Source organism: Scyliorhinus torazame, chromosome 11 (genome assembly GCF_047496885.1).
Source record: "Scyliorhinus torazame isolate Kashiwa2021f chromosome 11, sScyTor2.1, whole genome shotgun sequence".
Classification (NCBI taxonomy): domain Eukaryota; kingdom Metazoa; phylum Chordata; class Chondrichthyes; order Carcharhiniformes; family Scyliorhinidae; genus Scyliorhinus; species Scyliorhinus torazame.
In genome coordinates, this window is record NC_092717.1 from 239,896,666 (window position 1) to 239,911,455 (window position 14,790).

General features: G+C 46.0%; 1 protein-coding gene across 2 annotated transcripts in view; it reads left to right on the forward strand.

Annotated features, from left to right (window-relative positions):
• b4galt6 (UDP-Gal:betaGlcNAc beta 1,4- galactosyltransferase, polypeptide 6) overlaps nucleotides 1–14,790 on the forward strand; it is a 144,480-nt gene that overhangs the window by 78,359 nt on the left and 51,331 nt on the right. For both annotated transcript variants that reach the window (XM_072468485.1, XM_072468484.1), the window contains exons 4-6: nucleotides 2,374–2,498; nucleotides 2,907–3,023; nucleotides 13,944–14,131. In XM_072468485.1, the coding sequence (XP_072324586.1) occupies nucleotides 2,374–2,498; nucleotides 2,907–3,023; nucleotides 13,944–14,131 (430 nt within the window). The remainder of the gene's footprint in view (nucleotides 1–2,373; nucleotides 2,499–2,906; nucleotides 3,024–13,943; nucleotides 14,132–14,790) is intronic.

Below are 14,790 nucleotides of genomic sequence, written 5' to 3' on the forward strand. Positions count from 1 at the left end.
TATCTATGTAGGGTATTTCCGCCACGGTCTTTTTTACAAATTCCATGTTGCCCCAGTTGGGAGCGTACGCGTTTACCAGGACTATTGGTGCCCCGTCTAGAACACCGCTGACCATGACGCACCATCCCTCTTGGTCTGTGACCGTCTTTGTCACCGTGAACACCGTCCTCTTGCTTATCAGAATAGCTAGCCCTCGTCCCGGAGCAGGAATGGTAGGTCTGTCCCTACCAGTCCTTCCTTACCCGCAGTTGATCCTTCTCCCTCAGGTGCATCTCTTGGAGGAAGACTATATCGGCTTTCATACATTTCAGGTGGGTGAAGACTCTGGATCTTTTCACCGGACCGTTCAAGTCCTCTAACGTTCCAGGTGATAATCATGCTGGGGTATTTCTGAGCCTGAGCCCCCTCCCTGCGGGATCAAACATACTTACCCTGTGAATGTATCCTGAACTCTGGGGTTTCCCTTTATTTAGGGCCCCTCCAAAGTGGCTGCTTACGGTGCCAACTTGTTCCATCATCCCGAACCTGACCTGCTGAAGGCAGTCTAGAGCCCTTCCCTTCCTTCTCATTATGTCGTCGTCGTGCCCCCCTAGGCGTGGTCCTGATTTCCCCCTCTATCTCCCTTTCTACTCTCCCCTGGCCCCTTCCTATTTCTCCCCCCCCCCCCCCCCCCCCCCCAAGTCTCCGCAGGATGATACGCCGCGGCCACCTTCTCTCTCATGCTTTCTAGTGCTAACTTTCCCCGCTAGCATAGTGGCTCGCTCGCAGCTCTTGCCCTTATCCATCGTTTCTGACTTCCCTGCAGCGTCTCGAGCTCCTATTTGCTACTCTTCTTCTTTGCCTTTTTAGTTCAGGAGCTGAATGAGTCCGAATCTTCAGGCTACATTCGGCCAAAAGTGCCTATCTTGCTGTGTTCTTGAGGAGAGCAACCTGATGTGCGACTACTTAGCACGTCCCTGTCACCAGAGGTCACTGTCGTCCAAAGTGAGACGGCTGTCTACTCGGTGGGACCGGAACCGGAGTTAACGTTATCACTGGATGCAGAAAAAGTTATGTTTCGATAGGGTTGAGTTGAGCTATCTTTTTGTGGTTCTGGAGAAGTTTGGGCTGGGTCCTGAGTTTGTGTCATGGTTTTGTGGCATGGGTGCGGCTGTTGTACGAAGCTCCACCTGCCAGTGTGCATACTAACACGTGGTTTGTATGCATAGGGGAACAAGGCAGAGGTGTCCTATGTCTCCTCCCCTGTTTGCATTGGCAATCGAGCTGTTGGCTATTGCTCTGTGGGACTCAGCCAAGTGGAGAGGAATTCTGAGGGGTGGGGTAGAATGGAGAGGAATTCTGAGGGGTGGAAAACAGGCTATCCAGTTATGGGGGACAGCAGGGTACATTGAAGAGGTTCGGTTCCTTCTCGAGGTACAAGTTAAATTTTGGGAAGAGCGATTATTTTGTGGTTAGCCCTTCTCGGGGAGGAGCTGGGTTGGGGAGTTGCCCATCAGTTTGGCTGGGACTAATTTCCGGTGTCTGGGATTCCAGGTGATGTGGGACTGGGCGCAGCTTCACAAATTGAATTACACCGGCTGGCAAGCAGGGTCAGGGCGGATCTACGGAGGTTGGGCAGCCTTCAAATGGATGGAGCGGCTCATAGTGGGTTTTATATGGGCAGGGAGAACTCCCCTGATTCGGAGGGGGGTCCTATAGAGGGATAGGTGGGGGGGGGGGGGGAGAAGAGGGGGAGGAAGCTGGTGCTGCCGAATTTGATGTTTTATTTACTGGGTGGCCAATGCAGACACAATGTTGGGGTGGTGTGGGGACCAGGAAGTTATTTGGGTGCGTGCGGGTGGAGTTGGTGTCTTACTTGGTGGTGCTGGCGACGGCATTGTCATTTGCTCCAAAGAAATATTCTTCCAAGTTTGTGGTTGTTGCCACTGAAAATATGGCAGCAACTCCAGCATTTTAAGCTGGGGGCAGGGTCAAGATGGGCCCCTATCTGTAGGAATCGTTTGTTTGAGCTGGTGAAATTGGATGTTGCATTTGGTGGGTGGACTGGTAAAGGGTTGGAGAGGATGAGGGATTTGTTTTTGCAGGGGCGGTTTGGCAGCTTGGAGGAGTTGAAGGAGAAAGCATGACTTGTAGGTTCTGATACGTTCAGGTACTTCCAAATATAGGATTTTGTTCGGCAAACATTCCCGACACTCCTGGTACCTTCACCGCCCTCTTTACTGGAGAGGGTTACTGTTGTTTGTAATTTTTGATGCATATGTTGGTTTGGATTTTGTTTTGTAAATATTTGATATAAAATGTTAAAAGTTCAATAAATATATATTTTTTATAAAGGTAAAAGATTCTCATATGCCATGTTTTTATTTTACCCAGAGGGGTTTATTGATGTTAACATGAGTGAAATCGGCATGGAAGAAATCCAGCGTATATTTTCACAAGATTCAGAAATCCAGTATGGAGGCCACTGGAAGCCAAAGGACTGTAAACCCCGCTGGAAGGTGAGCTTGTGAATTAAAACAACAGATCTTTACTTTACTTCGGACTATTGTAATCTTTTCCGAGAAAATTACTTGCCTATTGCTCCCCATCAATTCGTTGCTACAAAAGCTAGTGAGAGCTCCTTTTATCCTGTTTTCGTGTAGAGCATTGTAGCTGTGATTACAAACCTAAGCAAAGTGAGGAGAAATTTCTTGGTATCATGGATTAAACATTGACTTTCTTAAACTATGTTCAGCTTCTCACTGCTGAGCCATGACAGATTGTTTGAAGTAATTAAATGAAAATTATGCAGTATAACGCTCCTAAATAGAGTTGCAATAAATCATCTCCGGTTGATCCTATGGCCGTTGCATTTCTGAAAACTATTCATAATTCAGATTAAAGTTGATAAGATTTATATTTTACAGGTGGCAATTCTTATTCCATTCCGCAACCGACATGAGCACCTCCCAATTTTATTTCGGCACTTGATTCCAATGCTTCAACGGCAACGTGTGCAGTTCGGATTCTATGTTATTGAGCAGGTAAAAACATCTATAATGAAGGTTTGACAAAGAATCATCCAGGCGCGGACCTTAGCTCCCTTCTCTATCCACAGAGGCTGTCAGACCTGCTGAGGCTGTCCAGTATTTTCTGTTTTTGTGTTCTGTAACAAAGGTAGTAGAAACCAACTGGATCCCAGGTAGCTTTTTATGGAAGGTTTGCATTTTTCTATTTGAGTGACACAATGGGCTGGATTTAATCGGGTGCCAGGGTTTTCACCCCTGACCCACCCTGTTCCAGATTACCAATTGGCTGTTAATTGACCTGAAGCAAAATTTGTGCCTCTCAGAAACAGGAAGTCTCTCCTCTGAGAAATGCTGGCCAATTAGACACCGGCAGCTCCACTGAGAACGATAACGTGTGGGTGGCATGATAGCACAGTGGTTAGCACTGTTGCTTCAAACGCCAGGGTCCCAGGTTCGATTCCCGGCTTGGGTCACTGTCTGTGCGGAGTCTGCACGTTCTCCCCGTGTCTGCGTGGGTTTCGTCCGGGTGCTCCGGTTTCCTCCCACAAGTCCCAAAAGACGTGCTTTTTAGGTGAATTGGACATTCTGAATTCTCCCTCAGTGTACCCGAACAGGCACTGGAATGTGACGACTAGGGGATTTTCACAGTAACTTCATTGCAGTGTTAATGTAAGCCTATTTGTGACAATAAAGATTATTATTTTATTATTATAACCGCAGCTGGTGTGAAAATGAGGCTTGCAAGAAGGCAGGCTGCAGGTGATTAGGGACTTGATCTAAGTCTGGGTGTCTCACGGGGGCCAGGTTGGCAGACCCTCGCAAGGGGGGGGGGGGGGGGGGATGAAATGGGTGGGAGAAGCTGGGGTCACTTATGGGCCTCAATTGGCCTCCAGATGGATGTGTCATCCGATATAACCCCAACCCTCCTTACCACGGCTGCCACTTGATTATAAATCCAACTCAATGAGTGTGAAGTTGGACCATTTACAACAACTAAATATGGGTAAGCAAGCAAAGTGAGTATGTTACAGATTAGTAACCAGAGGCCTGAGCTATCAGGAGATAGGAGCTCAAAGCCCAGCACAGCAGCTGGGAAATTTAAATTCAATTAATTAAATAATTCTGGTTAAAAAGTTAGTATCATTATTGGTGACTATAGAACTACCGGATTAGCATTACTCATCTCTGGATTGCATCAATAACTGCTGCTGCAGTGCTTCAAGAAAGTGGCTCACTACCTACCGCCACCTCAAGGGCAACTGGGATGGGTGTTAAATCATGACCTTGCCAGAGGCGTGTCCACATCCTGTGAATGAATAAATTCCTGAATGAAGACATAGTAGAGGTGGTAGTGTTATATTGCGCCCTTGAACATTAAGAAAACGTGGAGCTAACTGGATTGTTCTTGGAATACTTTAAGACCTCTGAGTGCATCAGCTGATTGCGGTACCATCATGGAATTGTTTGCAAGTCTGGGAAATAATGACAACAGCTTTTCCTGAAGTCTGGATTACTTGAATAGTACCGATATCATCATGAGATGGTGTTACCCAATATCCTCCCACAAGTCCTGAAAGACGTGCTTGTTAGGTGAATTGGACATTCGGAATTCTCCTTCAGTGTACCCGAACAGGCGCTGGAATATGACGACTAGGGGATTTTCACAGTAACTTCATTGCAGTGTGAATGTAGGCCTACTTGTGACACTAAAGATTATTGTTATTAATATGCAAATAAATAATGGATACACCTGGGCAACTTTCCACATTATTTGGTAGATGCCAGTGTTGTAGCTGTTCTGGAACAGCTTGGCCAGGGACACAGCTATTTCTGGAGCACCAGCCTTCAGTATTACTGAAGGATGTTGTTAGAGGCCATAGCCTTTCTGCTCTCTGATAAGAGTTCCCGCTTTTGCATCATCATATCTGAGGTCCTCTGGATTCTTCTATACATTCACTCAGCTTATGTACAATCTTGTGAGGGGGAAGTGATGGGGTAGTGATACTGTCACTAGACTAGTAAATCAGAGTTCCAGACAAATGTTTTGGGAACATGGGTTCAAATCCCACCACAGCAGTTGATGGAATTTGAATTCAGTTAATAAATCTGGAAATTTGACTCAGTAGTGGTGACCTTGAAATTATCATTGATTGTCATTAAAAAAAATCTGTTTCACTAATGTTCCTTAGGGAAGGAAATCTGCCAGCTTTACCTGGTCCGACCTAAATCTTCAGTCGGAAGCACTGAATGGATGATCCATCTCAGCCTCCCCCTGAGTTCCCCATCATTATGGATGCCAGTCTTTAGCCAATTTGATTCTCTCCCCATTTTATCAAGAAATGGCTGAAGGCACAGGACTGGGGGTGGCATGGCAGCACAGTGGTTAGCACTGTTGCTTCACAGCGCCAGGATCCCAGGTTCGATTCCCGACTTGGGTCACTGTCTGGGCGGAGTCTGCATGTTCCCACTGTGCGTGGGTTTCCTCTGAATGAAATGAAATGAAAATCGCTTATTGTCACAAGTAGGCTTCAAATGAAGTTACTGTGAAAAGCCCCTAGTTGCCACATTCCGGCGCCTGTTCGGAGAGGCTGGTACAGGAATTGAACCCACACTGCTGGCCTTGGTCTGCTTTACAAACCAGGTATTTAGCCCACTGTGCTAAACCAGCCCCTATAATAATCGCTTGTCACAAATAGGCTTCAATGAAGTTACTGTGAAAAGCCTCTAGTCGCCACATTCCGGCGCCTGTTCGGGGAGGCTGGAACGGGAATTGAACTCGCGCTGCTGGGCTTGTTCTGCATTACAAGCCAACTGTTTTAGGCCACTGTGCTAAACCAGCCCTCCAGTTTTCCAGTTTCCTACCACAAGTCCCGGAAGACGTGCTTGTTAGGTGAATTGGACATTCTGAATTCTCCCTCAGTGTACCCGAACAGGCGCCGGAATGTGGCGACTAGGGTATTTTCGCAGTAACTTCATTGCAGTGTTAATGTAAGCTTACTTGTGACAATAATAACGCATATTAAAGGCTATGGGCCCTGATAACCTTCCAGCAATAGTAATGAAGATTGGTACTCTGGAACTAGCTGCGCCCTCAGTCAAGCAGTTTCAGTACAGCTACAACATTGACATTTACCTGGCAATGTGGAAAATTGCCCAGGTATGTCCTATCCACAAAAATAGGACAAATTCAAGCAGGCCAATTACCACCCGAACAGTAAAGTGATGGAAGGCATCATTGACAATGCTATTGGATGACACTTACTGAGGAACCTGTTCACTGAACCTCGGTTTGGGTTCTGCCAAGGCCACTCGACTCCTGACCTCACTACAGCATTAGTTCAAACATGGACAAAAGAGCTGAGCCCGTGAGATGAGAGTGACTGTCCTTGGCATCAAAGTAGCATCAAGGAACCCTAGCCAAATAGGAGTCAATGGGAATCGGGGTGGTGGTGATGGGGGAGCAAACTCTCTACTGGTTTAGCACAAAGGAAGATGGTTGCGGTTGTTGAAAGTCAATCATCTCAGTCCCAGGGCATCACTGCAGGCGTGCCTCAGGGTAGTATCTTCGGCCCAACAATCTCCCGTTGCTTCTACTTAACTTTCTCTCCATCATGAGGTCATGTGGAGATATTCATTGATGATTGCACAATTTTCAGCACTATTCATGATTCAGATTCTGAAGCAGCCCATGCCCTTATGCATCATTAAGGTTTATGCTGATAAGTGGCAAGTAACATTTGAGCTATACAAGTGCCAGACAGTGGCCATCTCCACCAAAAGGACCTAATCATTTCCCCATGACATTCAATGGCACTACCATTGCTGAACTCCCCCACTATCAACATCAGAGTTGTGACACCCACATCTCATGATACAATAAATTTGTGTGCAGTTTGCACATTCTCCCCGTGTCTGCGTAGGTCTCACCCCCACAACCCAAAAAGATGTGCAGGGTAAGCGAGTTACCATGTTAAATTGCTACTTAATTGGAAAAAAATAATTGGGTACTCTACATTTTTGAAAAAATTATATAATAAATTGTTGCATGTCACCATATCCGGCTTTATCTCATTGAACAACGAAACATCTCTCTGTATGGAGCCAACTTTTTGTTTCTTTTCAAAGATCCTCTCGCAGATGAGGACAATCCCACGCTTTTAACAAGACACTTCCTCTGAACACCTCCCAAATAAAAGAAGCATATGTTTCAAATACTGAGACTAACTGCGCAACTGTCACTGTTCCGTCACCCCGAGTATCTCAAAACTTCCTTCAACCTACCCTCAATCCCACTTTTTCCAACCCTGCTGTTGAAACTCACCTCTCGATACTCACCACCTCCTCCCTCAATTTTCCCTCCCCGATTTGCTATCTAATCCGCATTCCTATTTTTCGTTGTAATAAGAAGTCTTACAACGCCATGTTAAAGTCCAACAGGTTTGTTTTGAATCACTAGCTTTCAGAGCACTGCTCCTTCCTCAGGATAATGAAGAGGTAGGTTCCAGAAACATATATATAGACAAAGTCAAAGATGCAATACCAGATGGAGCAGGTTAAAGAGATGTGAATTGTCTCAAGCCAGGGCAGTTTGTAGGATTTCACAAGCCCAGGCCAGATGGTGGGGGGTGAATGTAATGAAACATGAATCCAAGGTCCCAGTTGAGGCTGTGCTCATGTGTGCGGAACTTGGCTATAAGTTTCTGCTCGGCGATTCTCGCCTTGGAGAACACTTACCCGATTATCAGAGGCTGAATGCCCTTGACTGCTGAAGTGCTCCCTGACTGGAAGGGAACATTCCTGCCTGGCAATTGTCACGCGATGTCCATTCATCCGTTGTTGCAGCATCTGCATGGTCTCTCCTAAGTACCATGCCTCGGGACATCCTTTGCTGCAGCGTATGAGGTAGACAATGTTGGCCGAGTCGCATGTGTATGTACCGCATGCCTGGTGGGTGGTGTTATCACATATAATGGTGGTACCCATGTCGATGATCTGGCATGTCTTGCAGAGATTGCCATGGCAGAGTTGTGTGGTGTCATGGTCGCTGTTCTGAAAGCTGGATAGTTTGCTGCAAATAAGGGCTTGTTTGAGGTTGCGCGGTTGTTTGAAGACGAGTAGTGGGGGTGTGGGATAACCTTGGCAAGATGTTCGTCTTCACCGATGACGTGTTGAATCCTGCAAAGACGATGTTGTAGTTTCTCCGCTCCGGGGAAGTACTGGACGACAAAGGGTACTCTGTCGGTTATGTCCCGTGTTTGTCTTCTGAAGAGGTTGATGTGGTTTTTTGCTGTGGCGTGTTGGAACTGTCGTTGACTGATGGGGGCAAGCAGTAGAGCAATGCGGGAAAATTTCTTTCTCCGTGTTGTATCATGAATATAAGGAATTTTTAAGTTTTAAGGAATTTGTATTGGTAAATATTAGAAATAAAGTATGGTTTTAAGTGGGTTTAATTCAATGTTTCTGTGTCTGGAAGGGTAAAACTTCTAGTTAGATTCATGCTGGACAAAGGTGTTTATATGTGTGGGGGTGGTTTCAATTCCAATTATGATACTATTGTGCTTAGAGAGGGCTATGGCTCAAAAGACCGTCACTTTCTTTTATAAAACGTGGCGGAACAGAGTCACAGGACCGCTAATTAGTTTTAACAACAAGGAAAAAGCATGAAAAAATTTGGATTCCAACACAATACTCCTTTACCTCTCTTTCTCCCCCCTCCTCCCCTCCTTTCTTAACAAATACACAGATGTAAAGATTGTAATAAGAAGTCTTACAACACCAGGTTAAAGTTTAACGGGTTTGTTTCAAATCACTAGCTTTCGGAGCACTGCTCCTTCCTCAGGTGAATGAAGAGGTAGGTTCTAGAAACGCTTGTATAGATAAAGTCAAAGATGCAATATGATACTTTGAATGCGAGCCTTTGCAGATAATTAAGTCTTTACAGAGCCAGAGAGCCAGGTTAAAGAGGTGTGAATTGTCTCAAGCCAGGACAGTTGGTAGGATTTCGCAAGCCCTGGCCAGATGTGGGGGGTGAATATAATGCCACAAGAATCTAAGGTCCCGGTTGAGGCCGTACACGTGTGCGGAACTTGGCTATAGGTTTCTGCTCAGCGATTCTGCGTTGCCGCGCTTCCTGAAGGCCGCCTTGGAGAACGCTTACCCGAAGATCAGAGGCTGAATGCCCTTGACTGCTGAAGTGTTCCCCAACTGGAAGGGAACATTCCTGTCTGGTGATTGTCGTGTGATGTCCGTTTATCCGTTGTCGCATGGTCTCGCCAATGTACCACGCTTCGGGACATCCTTTCTTGCAGTGTATGAGGTAGGCAACAGTGTATGAGGTAGACAACGAGTCGCACAAGTATGTACTGCGTACCTAGTGGGTGGTGTTCTCACGTGTAATGGTTGGTACCCATGTCGATGATCTGGCACGTCTTGCAGAGATTGCCATGGCAGGGTTGTGTGGTGTCGTGGTCGCTTTTCTGAAGGCTGGGTAGTTTGTTGCAAACAATGGCTTGTTTGAGGTTGCGCAGTTGTTTGAAGGCAAGGAGTGGGGATGACCTTGGCAAGATGTTCGTATTCATCGATGACTTGTTGAAGCCTGTGAAAAAGATGCTGTAGTTTCTCCGCTCCGGCGAAGTACTGGACGACAAAGAGTACTCTGTCGGTTGTGTCCCGTATTTGTCTTCTGAGTAGGTTGGTGCAGTTTTTTGCTGTGGCGCGTTGGAACTATCGATCGCTGTGTCGAGTGCCATATCCCGTTCGTACGAGGCATCTTTCAGCGTCTGTAGATGTCTGTTACGATCCTCCTCGTCTGAGCAGTTCCTGCGCATACGGAGGGCTGGTCCATAGGGGATGGCTTCTTTAATGTGTTTAGGGTGGAAGCTGGAGAAGTGGGAATCGTGAGGTTATCCGTGGGCTTGCGGTAAAGCAAAGTGCTGAGGGGACTGTCCTTGATGGAGATGAGTGTGTCCAAGAATGCAACCGATTTTGGAGAGTAGTCCATGGTGAGTCTGATGGTGGGATGGAACTTATTGATGTCATCGTGTAGTTCTTTCAGTGATTCTTCTTCATGGCTCCAAAGGGAAAAAAATGTCATTGATGTATCTGGTGTATAACGTTGGTTGAAGGCCTGTGCGGTGAGGCGGTTTTGTTCAAACTTGTGCATGAAAATGTTGGCATATTGAGGTGCGAATTTGGTCTCCATGGCTCTTCCATGTGTCTGGATGAAGAACTTGTTGTCGAAGGTGAAGACGTTATGATCCCGAATGAAGCGGATGAGTTGCAGAATTGCATCTGGAGATTGGCAGTTGTCGGTGTTGAGTACTGAGGCTGTTGCAGCAATGCCGTCATCATGGGGGATGCTGGTGTGGAGTGCTGAGACGTCCATTGTGGACGAAGAATGTTCCTGGTTCAACTGGTCCATGAGTTTCTGTAAGAAGTCCGTCGTATCGCGACAGAAGTTGGGCGTTCCTTGTACGATGGGTTTCAAGATGCCCTCAATGTAGCCAGAGAGGTTCTCACACAGGGTCCCATTGCCTGATACAATAGGACGGCCTGGTGTGTTGGCCTTGTGTATTTTCGGGAGGCAGTAGAGATCGCCAACGCGGGGAGTACATGGGATGAGAACACACAGGGTGCTCCGAAGGTCTGGATCCAAGGTCTTGATCAGTCTGTTGAGTTGGTCCTTGGTCGGATCTGCGGTCAAATGCGCACTCTGCCCTGAAACCCGGGTCCCCATCCTCCCCAACACCTGTTCAGGACACCCCTGGCACGATCACCAGTGCACAAAAAATGCCAGCTTGGCAGTGCCACCTCATCAACTTGGTAGTGTCACCCAGGTTGCGCTGGCAATGCCAGGGTGCACAGGTGGCACCATCAGTGCCAGGATCCCACTCTGTCCAAAGTTATGCACCTGGGGTCCTCCGATCCCCAGGGAAACCCACATGGGTGCCGTTCTGCTTGGTCCCTGTTTGAGGGGACCCGTGCTGAATGCTCTCGCTCAAGGTATCTGAGGCGAGGGGGAGAGATCCCAACACCTTGGAAATCTCAGGAATTTGCATATTAAAGTGAGACTTAATATGCAGATTTGCTTTATATAAAAAAAAAGATCACACCCACAACGGGCAGGATTTACATTGCAACATCTCGTGAGATTGCGTTGGATCTCGTGAGGTCTTGTGACCCGGGTAGATTCCAGGAGCGGGGTCTCCCGGCTTTTATCGGTCATGTTGTGTTGCTGCGAGCAGCTCTTCGGGTGCAGCATGGCCATTGGATCGTGCCCTTAATTACTGAGATTGTTTGTTTGTTTAACTGAGAATTTTTTATTTACTCTTCCTTGAATTCTACTGAAAAATAACTTGGTCTAGTTTACTTAACTCCAGACTTTTTGTTTATGGTTGTTTATTTTTCCTTAAAAAAATTTAGAATACCCAATTATTTTTTCCAATTAGCAGGCAATTTATCGTGGCCTTTCCACCTACCCTGCACATCTTTGGATTGTGGGGGTGAGATCCACGCAGACACTGGGAGAATATGCAAACTCCACATGGACAGTATCGAACCTGGATCCATTGGGCAGCAATGCTAACCGCGGCGCCACCGTGCTGCCCCTCAAACACACTTCTTGGACACTGTTCAAATTTCCTGGTTATCTGGACTGTGACTTGTACTTTAAGAAGCCTGCCTCTTTGCAGCTCCTATCCTGTCCAATCTTTCTTCTGGCAGAGTTGAGAGATGTTTCCTCCTCGAGATCTTGGTTTCTCTAACTCTCTGGCTTCCATTTAAAACTAGGAACCAGTGAAGGTGGCCTCCTGTGGTTGAGCAATGCCCCTTGCCTACTACTATTCATTTTTTATGCCACACCGCTCTCTGAGATCAATAGGAACACGGTTGGAACTTAACCAATCCCCACCCATACAAACACCTTTGCCCAGCATGGATCTAACTATAGGTTTGACCCTTCTAGGCACAGACACATTAAATTAAACCCACTCAAAAAGTTATCTTATTTCTAATGTTTATCAATTCAAATATAAGTCCCTTACACCTACCTTTATTTTCCGAACACTTCCCCCAGTCATCTTGTGCCCTTAAAAAGGGACTTTGTGTGTTAGTCGGACTATTGTATAATGTACTTTGTGTTAATCTTAAAATCTCTGTATCTGTTAAAGTAAGGGGGGTGGGAAGAGCGAGTAGAGGGGTGGGGGGGGGGGGGGGCGAGTAAAGGAGTATTGTATAATACTGTTCCATGTTTGATAAATGTATTTTGCTTGTTAAAACTAATTAGCAGTCCTGTGACTCCTCCACGTTTTATGAAAAAGAGTAAAAGTTACGGTCTTTTGAGCCAGGGTTCCATTCTCCCCGTGGAGTTAGGACACCAACTGAGATCGTAACAGCTATGCTAGCTCTTGTTTCCACCATTATTTTTGACCAAGCTTTAGTCACAATTCTGAATTCATTTGTTGGTGTGTGGCACCAGTGGGTCATTTTGGAATGTTTTCCTGCATGACGGGCACTGTATAACTTCAGCTTGTTGCATGGGATCCAGTTTCTCTTCTTGGTTGTCCTTCTTTCTGGCACGTTTCCGTACCTATTTACTCATTGCCATGAAGCAATTCAGATACAAAGTTTTAAACCATTATACATTATATTTGTATGTCATAGCTGCATGACTCAAACAGTTTGAGTGGAGCTCTCCTACCTGTAATAAAGTTTTCCCTCTTCATTTGCACAAAAATCTAGGCTGACACTTCAGTGCAGTATGGAGGCCGTGCTACACTGTCAGAGGCACCGTCTTTCAGATGGTGCGTTAAACAAGGCCTTATCTGCCCTCAGGTGAACATAGGAAGTAGGAGCAGGGGTACGATCATTCAGCTTGTTTAGCCTGCTCTGCCATTCAAACAGATCATGACTGATTCCTGGGATGACAGGATTGTTGTTTGAGGAGAGATCGGGTTGACTTGGCCTGGAATCTAGAAGAATGAGGGGCATCTCTTTGAAATGTATAAAATTCTGACAAGACTGGACAGATCGCATGCCGAGATGTTGGTTCCACTGGCCTGGGGGGTTTAGAACAAGGGGTCACAGTTTCAGGATGTAGGGTTGGCTACTTAGGACTGAGATGAGGAGAACCTTCTTCACTCTGAAGGTGGTGAACCTGTGGATTTCTCTGCCACAGAAGGATGTGGAGACCAAATCACCGAATATATTTAAGAAGGAAATAAATTTCTAGACTCAATGTTAAAGGATATGGGGAGAAGGCAGGAGAATGGGGATGAGAAAAATATCAGCCATGATTGAATAGTGGAGCAGAGTCAATGGGCCAAGTGGCCTAATTCTGCTCCTATGTCTTATGGTCTTATGGGAGAGCGGGGGATTATGGCATTGAGTTAGACGATGAGCTTGAGGATCTGCCGTGGTATTGAATGGCGGAGCAGACTCAAAAGGTTGAATGGTCCACTGCTCTTATTTTGTATCATTGACCATATACCTCTGCTATTTCTCCCCATTATCCTCACATCCCTTGATGTAATTATCCAGCCTTGAACATGCCCAATGATTGAGCTTCCACAGCCCTCTGGGGTGCAGAATTTTAAAGATACACCACCCTCTGAGCGAGAGATTTCCTCCTCATCTCGGTCTTAAATGGCCTGCCCCTTAACCCGAGACTGCAGTGAATGTAAAATAACCCAAGGCTCTATTTTGAAGAGTAGGGGGAGTTACCCCCAGTATCCTGAGCCAATATTTATCCCTAAACCAAGATTACCTAACAACAGATTATCATTAGCACATCGCTGTTTGTGGGAACTTGCTGTGTGTAAATTCGTTGCCAGACTTCCTACATTATAGAAGTAAAGCACTTTGGGACATCCTATGGTTGTGAACAGTGCTATATAAATGCAAGTCTTTCAGACCTTTTTCCTTCTTTTGTCTCGGCAGGCTGGTAACTATCCTTTCAATCGTGCAATGCTATTTAATGTTGGTTTCATGGAGGCTATGAAAGATCTGGATTGGGACTGTCTTGTTTTCCATGATGTTGATCACATCCCAGAAAGTGATCGTAACTACTATGGATGTGGGCAGATGCCACGGCATTTTGCATCAAAGCTGGATAAGTACATGTACCTGTAAGTATCTGCGCCACCCATTTTGTACCTCTGCAATTTGGACATCCTCCTCTAAAGTGCAAAATCTGAAATTATTTTTTGGTGGGTGGGGCGCAAGGAGACTCGGTCACCCACAAAATGCAAGCATTGGAATTGCAAAGTAAATTTTGTTGCAATTGTTAAATTCTATTTTTATTTAGTTCTTGAAAATATTAGCGGCTAATCTGTGTGGAGCTTGCACATTCTCCCTGTGTCTGCGTGGGTTTCCTCCCACAGTCCAAAGATATGCAGGTCAGGTGGATTGACCATGCTAAATTTCCCTTCGTGCCCAAAGATGTGCAGGTTAGGTGGGGTTACGGGGTTGGTAGTGGGTCTAAGTGTGGGGTGGGGGGGGGTGGCTCTTTTGGTCCGCCTTACAGACTTAATGGGCCGAATGGCCTCCTTCTGCACTAGTGATTCTATATGTTATAGATTCTATAGATTATATGGATTTTAGCTTTTGTTCACCCTTATTTCCATAACCTATTGAAATATTTCTCTGTTACCTAAGATTATTTATACTCCAGAATAGCTTGCTGCTGTTCAGAGCAAATGCATGGAATTACATAGAATTAACAGCAAAAAGCAGACCATTCGATCCAATTGGTCTATGCCAATGTTTATTGTCCACTTGAGCCTCC